Source organism: Carassius auratus, unplaced genomic scaffold (assembly GCF_003368295.1).
Source record: "Carassius auratus strain Wakin unplaced genomic scaffold, ASM336829v1 scaf_tig00214948, whole genome shotgun sequence".
Lineage (NCBI taxonomy): Eukaryota > Metazoa > Chordata > Actinopteri > Cypriniformes > Cyprinidae > Carassius > Carassius auratus.
The window spans coordinates 11480-20282 of NW_020527876.1; the positions used below are offsets into that span (position 1 = coordinate 11480).

The window sequence follows — 8803 nt, forward strand, 5'->3', positions numbered from 1 at the left end:
CCACGCACGCACACACACACACACACAATCATTGACCTGTTGCTTAGACTGCACTGTAAATTGATTTGACTTGAATACTTAAGAACTATACAGTATCTTAGGTTTACTTACTACACTAGGAAAACTAAAAAAAAAAAAAACCATCAAGCATATCTGGCAGATTGCCTCTTACACCCTCTTAGATGCTTTCACTGATGCCAGAAGAAGACACGTGCCATATAGATATGACCTGTCTTGATAAATAATGGCATACGATACATAATTTAAGCCTTCCTCAACAAGAGGAAGCACTGTGGTTAAAAGCATCTTTATAGCTGAGCTGATGGCATATATCACGGAGCTTCCCCCCATTTAATGCTGTTAATGGTGCAGATGGTTATTAAGTTCATATGAACTGTTACTGCAATAGAATATGTTTTATCAAAATTGGTTAATAATATGGTTTTCTCTTTCCTTTGTATTACATAACAGTTTAGGATCAGTGTTACGTGAACATGCATTTAAGCACTAAACATTGTGACACCAATGACTCAATGACCTGCAATACAGTTTCAGTTGTGCATTAAATGTTGTGCATTTATCAACAACATCACAGTAGAGAATTACATGGTATCATTTGTTGGCTTCATTGTAGCAGTACCATTATGAAATATTCTTATCTTCCTTTTTTGTATGGAGTATGGAGTATGGAGATCACATGATGACATTTCTAGCATTATATAGAGAAATTGTTGAATATCTGGTTACTTAGTGGCCCGAGACACACCTAGACCATTTGAGACCTTAACATGTCTCTGCTTGTGTCTATCATGAAAGAAAAGTGATAAACAGGTTTAACCTTTACATCAAGAACAAGCTGATGTCCATTTAATAATTTAACCAGCTGGTTAATCCTGCTAAAAGCTACACATGTAATTTGATTGGTCCATCAAAAGCCTTGGTTTTCTCTGTACCTTTTCCCTAACCATGACTCAGACTTCTGGGACTTTCAGAACGACAGCAAGGCCGTTTATGATGCAACATGACTGAATAATTGGATTAGAGGTTCAAATTTGTAATTTGTTGACAAAGCAAAGCCCGTCACAGGGTCTGACTCCGGAAGGACTTTTTATCTCTATGAATTTATTGCATGTTTAATCCCCAGCCTTATTAAGATTCTCCCTCAAACCCACTGGACCCTGCACGCATTGGGCAGGGGGTGCAATTTTTGACCTTATACAGAGAAGCTCTTCACCTGGGAGCAGCATACATTCCTAGAAGGATTTCAGCAAAAAGAGAGGAAGATGAACAAAACTAGGTTGACTTTGTTGAGGTCACACCATGAAAGAATCTTAACTCTAGCAGTAAACACTAAAACAATCATAGATTCATCACTCTGTAACTGCTGCATGTCAGAGCTGGTAGATGGTATGGGCACATGTGCTGTTTAGTAAAATGAAGAGAAGAGAACAGGGTAACTGTGTCTAATAATTGAGCGTTTCAAAAAAGAGGATTAGAAAATCCTTCTATGAACCCTAAAAAAACAGGACAGGACAAGACATTGAGATTACTGTTTTTATTTGGACCTGTACAAGAGCATGTCTGTCCTAAACTGGCGCAGGAAATGATATATTCAAGTTTTCTGGAAGAGCAATTCTTGAACCTTAATAATCAACCAATAAACACATCTTTGGATTTGTTTGTCTAACGGTGTGGAATATGGCTTTAAAGTTAAACTAGCTTTATTTTTTATTTCTATAGTATGGATTTTCATGGAGTGCTAAATCTGTCTACAGTGTGAAGGAATTAGTGCTTTAATGAGACATGATCAGCTTGTGGCTGATGGAAGACAAAATAGCTTCAAGGGCCTTTAATCTTTTTAGACAGAGGCGTCTATGAAAATTCACCCTGTCCACTACAAGAGGGTTCAGCATAAGGGCATGGAAGAACAGGTTTGATCTAGAGAAGCATATGATGCGTGTGCATCACTTAAAAAGCTCCAGCTGGTAACGGGTGCTTGTTATTCCCAGAAGTCTCTCCACCATTCCCAAGAAGATAAAGGTCTTCTAATGAGCCTGGTGTCTCTGTGTCTGGAGTAAGAACTAGTCTAGGAGGAGGATAAGCCACCCATCCTCTGTCTTCCTCATCCTCAGGTCCTGTGGTCGCAGCTGCGGCCGCCGCACACTCCTCTTTAAAGAGCCTGTCGTGCTCCTGTTTCAGCTCCTGGTAGGAGCGGGAAAACATGTGGAAAATGGAAGTGGCTGGGAAGGCCATGATTAGGATCCCACTCAGGATGCTACTGAGAGCCACTACCTGACCAGGTATGCTCCTGGGTACCATGTCCCCATAACCCACTGTAGTCATGGAGATGATCGCCCACCAGTAAGAAGCGGGGATGCTGCTGAAATCCTGTGCTCCGGTCAGCTCGCTCTCCGCCAGGTGCACAAGAGGTGAAAAGAGTGTCACGGCTACGCAGAGAAAGAGCATCAACAGGCCAAATTCGCGCGTACTCCGCCGCACCGTCATCCCCAGAGTCTGCAAGCCCAGAGAGTGGCGGGCCAGCCGCATGACGTACAGGATCCGAAGGGCACGTAGGATCCGCAGTACTAGCCCGAGCTTGTCCAGGTAGCCCTTACCTCCAGAGGGTCGCTCATGTTCACTGGTGGGGTTCTCATCCACTATCAGAGACACATAGTAGGGCAGGATAGCCATGACGTCGATGATGTTCAAGGGTCCACGGAGAAACTCCAGCTTGCTGTGCGCCTGCACGAACCGTAGCAGAAACTCCAGTGAGAACCAGCCCACACAAACAGTCTCGACGATGAACATGTGGTAGCATTTCTGGGAACACACACCCTGTGGAGGGAGAGTGAGTGAGAAACTAATTTAATTCTCGATTCAATTCAGTTAAAATGCTTTGTATCTAAATTTAAAATCAATGCATTTAGGCTCAGTATATTAGAAGATTGAGTAGAAAAAATGTTTGTGAAAGGGAGGTTTAAAATACGCCAGAGATTAAAAGGTTGGTAAACAATACAAAAAAATAGGAAAGGAAAATAAAGATAAGGAGAGGGCAGACTGCCACTACATTTTCCAGAAAACCCAGTGTTTACTTTTAGTATTCAAGCCACATTTACCGATAAGTCAAGCTGTATCAGTTAATTAGCCGTTTTTAGGTGGTCAGGGAAGGAGTGCAAACAGAAAAGACAAACCAGACCACTTTGATCTTGAAATGTCTGATTTACCCCCCCCCCCATTCCATTAACACATTGGAAGTGACCTAAATTTGATTTTCCATTCATGTGACATGCCTCTAGATGTGATCCTTGAAACTACACATCTGATGCAGCCAGATCTGAAATCACCCATTCTTTTAACATGTGCATACAGTATCACCACATCATTTTATCATGTCATTATCATTCAGTGCCAGTAAGTGCTTTGCTAAAATCTTAAAAACGGAGGGAGGAGCAAGCAGAATCAGTGGAAAGATGCTGAGATTTAATTAATATTTGGTGAGATGCATTAGTTCAAGCAAAACTCGAGGGAATGTACCACAGTCATGCCATGTTAGCAAATTAGCTGTTCAATATGCAGATACTTGAAGGCCCTTGAAGATGTAATGGTTTTGATGTTGTAATAAGCATATGCTGGTATAACGTGTGATGTTATTGTTTCTGTACATGCTCACTAACAGGTAATTACTGGCTGTTCACAATGATGCAGGTGTAATTCAAAAACACAAATGTGAACAGTCAAAGAAAAAAGATGAAGGAAGGTGCAGTAAGATCTTTGATGTGAAACCTAGCCTCAGAAAACAAATGTAAGGAATAACCAATCATGCATTGTTTCACTGTCACACATGTTTCCTTTTTAATGTGCTTACCTCAAAAAAAAAAAAAAAAAAAAAAAAAAAAAAAAATACATGCCGAAATATTTCAAATTAATATTAAACAACCAAAAAGGAGGAAATATATATACATATTTATTATACTGGAATAAATGTTACTATTACTACTACTAATAATGATAAATAAAAATAGAATAACAAATATTTCTAATGCATTTGTTTTATATTATTGTACTCAAATGATTTATTATTTATTTATTGTGTCTTCATTTTGGTCATTGGACCCTTAAACATAAAGATCATTGGTATTGGCATTGATAGTAAAACAACAACAAAAACATTCTGTCAATCTCTAGTTGCAAGTGCAAACTGTGAACTACTTCAAAGCAATGCAGTAAAAAAAAAAAAAAAACGGCCTTCCCTGCTCCACAAACACCCTGCCTTGCCAAAAGAAACGTACTCTACAACTCTTACATCTTTCAAAAACCTTTCAAAACACATTCATGTTTTTGCTTGTCGAGTCTGAAAAAACTCTGTAAATTTTCAGGCTTCCACTACAGCAATAAACTCACAGTTAGAGAGGACATATTATCAAACTGCAGCAGTTCTGATGTGATTCATTTGTGTAAATTCAGCAATTTTAAATGCCCAGCACATAATTTCTCCCTCTCCATCCAGCACAAACATCCATTCTGCCCACTCTCCCCAGTTCTCAGTCATTCTCATTCCCTTCTTCTACTCTACCACCTTTTTTCCATCTAATTTCTCTGACTTTTACTCCTCATTTCCCAGTGGTGGGGTGAAGTGGTTGTGACTGCAGCAGCTGCAGACATTATGCATGTTAAAGAAGGATAACAATTTGCAACTTGTCAGACAGATTGTCAATTTCTCAGTACTAATGCACTTAGGGTGACCTTATCTCTGCGTTGCCACTAGAAATGTCAATGAAACCCCCCCTCCTTTGTGCCCAAAACCAATCAACCACAGCCCCTAAATCTATAACAGTCTGTATACATCTAGAAGTTCACTTACAGAGCTGACAAACAGTTACCATTAAGACTTATACCAGGGCTTCTGAGATCAGCATACATAGTGGTAGGATTGCACAAATAATCAAAATAAAACCCAAAATGTGATGCTTCCGGTGCTTTTAGCATTACAATCTAAGCAACAGAATGATGCAATGTTAAATATTCATGGGAAAGTATTGTGATAATTATTACACTTTTCACAATATTTAATTAGTAGACTTAAGAATTCAAAGAGCATGATTTTGTGACCAACTTCAGCTTTGAATATCGGGACTTTACAGTTGGCTCAAATCAAATGCCGGCTGTCTCAGAGAAAAATGAAGACATGAAACAACCAAGAATGAACTACCACAACAGTTTTGCCAGCACTTTACAGCCTTTGTTAGCACTAAACAGGTTATATGAACTGACAACCACCTTTCCGGTATGAGACTTTGATTGAATGTTAGGTGGAAAGGCTGGTTGTTTGAATCTAAAAGGGAGGGTCTGAGAATGCATAAATGGATGTATTGAATACGAAATGCTTTCGGGATAATCCAATCTTTGAGCTGATTAGTGAATGAGATATGGGGACCTGGGAATGGGGATGCCAGAAAGAGACAAGGGGCTGGACAGAGAGTTAAATATTCTGTGTTCCTGTGATCCACCGTAAAGCAGGAAGAAGAAGATGGTGAACTAAGTAAATAACGACATAAATACTGTTCAGTTTCTTGCACAGACCAATCGTTTTGTGTCTTTACACATCAGTGTATATTCACGAGCCACAGGGTTTAATTTGGTTTTGTTTTTGTATATTTTTTTGACTCTCAAAGCCGTGATCCCAATTCAGTTCCATTATATGACTGACATATTGCAACAGTTCGAGTTAAAAACCTTTGATTGTGTTCTACTCAAGAAACAAAGTCACTTACATCTTGGATGCCAATCCGAGTAAAAAAACCTTTGTTTGTGTTCTACTCAAGAAACAAATCTTGGATGCCCTGGGGGTAAGCAGATTAACATAAAATTGTAATTTTGGGGTGAACTATCCCTTTAAGCAAGCACATATACACACACACTCATGCACAGAAGAGAGAGAGAGAGACAGAGAGGTGGAGGACAGCAGCAGATATCACAAAGCTTGCAGACTTTCCAAGACTGATGTCCTGTCTCTGGCTCAAGAAACAAATTCTGACTTAGTCACAAAAGTGATAAAAAATTAGGCTGAGGACTCTCTCAGAATTCTTTCTACAGGCAAGAGTGATGGGTGATGCCCAAAAAACATAAAAACAATGAAAGAGAGTAAATTGATATTTAATATTGTGCAGGGAAAGAAGCTGTTTAGTGTGATATGATGTAATGAGATTAAGTCTGCTCTAACACATCAGACATGAGCACATACCCGTTTCTCTTTCCATACCTAACTTCAGTCATCTAAGTCTATATTACTCATTATCTGTCTCACTGTTTTCCACTTTCTATTGCCAACATTTGTGTTGTCGAACATTCTCTGACACAGAGTCAATAATGCCACATCATTCTTAGCTGCTAGAAAAAGACTGCAGGCAGGAAATTGTTGAGGTCAACATATTGCTTTTATTTAAATCAGTGTACTCTTTCCTCCTCTGGCTGCTATCTATTCAATATTCGCATTGAACATTGTTTCAAAGACATAAAGTATAAAGTAAGCAAAAAAAATCTGTAACAGCGTGCTCAATCTGTCATGTTGGGTATTTACCAGGTTGTGTGTGCTGATGAAGGCATATGTCAAAATGACCTTGAGGTCACTTCCAGGGATTGAAAGAGATGCAGAGACAGAGATGGATTGAGTGGGACATTGAAAGAACTCTTGTGTGCTACATCGCAGTAACCCAGAAACCCTCACACTTCTGCTGTGCATTAATACAGTCACAGTGCGGAGACAGACAGGAACATGACACATGATCAGATATACTCGTGTCTAGGTCTTTCTGGCAGCCAACCTCCATTTTACTCCCTTGAAAATACAAACACACACACAAACACACGAACACACATATACACTCCTAGAGAAATCATTAAAAATTTTAAATAAGAACAAAGATGCAAATAACAAACAACAGGACAATTAAATAATAAGAAGGATATAAATTAAATAAACAGTGCTTTAAGTTTTTCAGTTAAAGCAGGTGTAACAGTAGCTTTCATGAAATAAATGCACAGAAATGTAATCAAAAGTTATTTTTTATATATGAAAAAGCGGCTTTTTAACAAATAATGTTTGTCCTAAAATTGCAATAGAACATGTCCTTAGTAGAGAAATGACAGAAACCTGACAGCTCAAGTTAGGGCTGTGCGATATGGGGAAAATAGTAGCATTACCATGCTGAAAAAAAAAGAAAAAAAAAGAAAAAAAAAGAAAAAAAAATTCTTACAGTTTCCATGAAACCATTACAAAATTCATTTTTGTTTTTGGCATTATTTCAATAGGAATTACTATTGTTCTATCTAATACATCTAATATATACATATATATACACATACATACATACATATACATACATATATACAAACTTTTTTTCAGCAGACAAGATTATAATTGTATAAGTCTTGAATCGGGTCCTGCACAAGCTCCCATTCTAGATGTTGACGCAGAAACGTGTTATCAAATGCGTTCAATCCCAGGATTGGTTTGCAGCGATCTCGTAAACTGGCTCATCATGGCCCAGTCCCAAGTTGAGTTGAGCAATCACAGGGATCTGGTGCTTCGACACCTCAGTCAGTTGGGGCTTCAGGTCATCTGAGAGAAGAGCAAGCTCTCCCCTGTGCAGAGAATATCTAATCTCGGTATTTAGTTAGACTCAGTATGACAGTGCATCTCACCAGCATGCGTGCCCAGTCGGTGCTGAACTTCAGAGTTCCTTCAGAGGCAGGACAGAGGTACCACTGAAATATTTTCAGAGGCTCCTGGGGCATATAGCATCACGCTCTAATTGCTTCATATGAGACCACTTTGACACTGGTTACACTTCCAAGTCCTGAGATGGGCATGGCGCTGCGGGACACATCGTGTCACAATCACACCGATGTGTCGCTGCCTATTCAGCCCCTGGTCGGACCTGGCTTTTTTTATGGGCTGGGGTGCCCTTAGACAAGTGTCCCAGCATGTTTTTGCCATGACAGATGCCTGGGCTGTGGCGCAACGTGCAAAGGGCAGGCAGCTTCAGGGTCCTGGACAGGACCTCGACTGCTTTGGAGTTGCTGGCAGTGCATCTAGTTTTACAGTTGTTTTGGCTGCTGTTGCTAGACAAGCACGTGTTGGTCCGCACGGACAACACATGGGTTTCCTACTCAACCGACAGGGCGATCTACGAACACGTCGCACGTCTCAACTCGCCTGCCATCTCCTTCACTGGGGTCAAGTCGCTGCTCGCTGTCCACATTTTGGGGTAGCTCAATCGTGCATCCGATGCGCTCTCATGGCAGCTAACTTTTCCCGGGGAATGGTGTGTGTTTCCATCCCCGACATTCCAGCTGATCTGTAGACCCGTGCAGACCTCTACTTCCTGCATTCTATCTGCTGCATTTACGCTTGTTCTTCTAAAGCTCTGACAACTTCCATGGGTTTACAAGCTTTGGTTATTTGGCTCCCCAATTATGGAACTCACTTCCTGTAGAAGTTTGCAATAGTTCAAGTCTTCTGGTTTTAAATCTCATCTTAGAATCCAGGCTTTTATGTGATTTTAATGTGTTTGTGTGTACTGGTTTTATGGACTTTGTAAGTTGTCCTTGAGTGCCATGAAGGTGCCTATAAATAAAATGTATAATAATAATAATAATTGTATCGGTCATATTGAATCTCTGACATTTGATTGCAGACTTCACTAAGTTGGCTCATTTGCTCTCCATTTACTCACACTGGTATTTGGGAGAAACTGTTAATAAAGTCAAATATAAAGGCAAAAACTATAACCTTTCTTCTTAA

The 8803-nt window shown here is 39.8% G+C and overlaps 1 protein-coding gene across 1 annotated transcript; it reads right to left on the reverse strand.

Moving 5' to 3' along the window:
- Positions 1–1540: 1540 nt before the first annotated feature.
- On the reverse strand, positions 1541–2833 carry LOC113093291 (potassium voltage-gated channel subfamily G member 4-like). The gene has a single exon (XM_026259091.1). The coding sequence runs from the start codon at positions 2806–2808 to the stop codon at positions 1969–1971; it is 840 nt and encodes a 279-aa protein (XP_026114876.1). The 5' UTR covers positions 2809–2833; the 3' UTR covers positions 1541–1968.
- Positions 2834–8803: the final 5970 nt, after the last annotated feature.

Coding starts and splice junctions, on each gene's coding strand:
- LOC113093291 (XM_026259091.1), bottom strand. CDS start 2,808: ATGTTCATCGTCGAGACTGTTTGTGTGGGCTGGTTCTCACTGGAGTTT.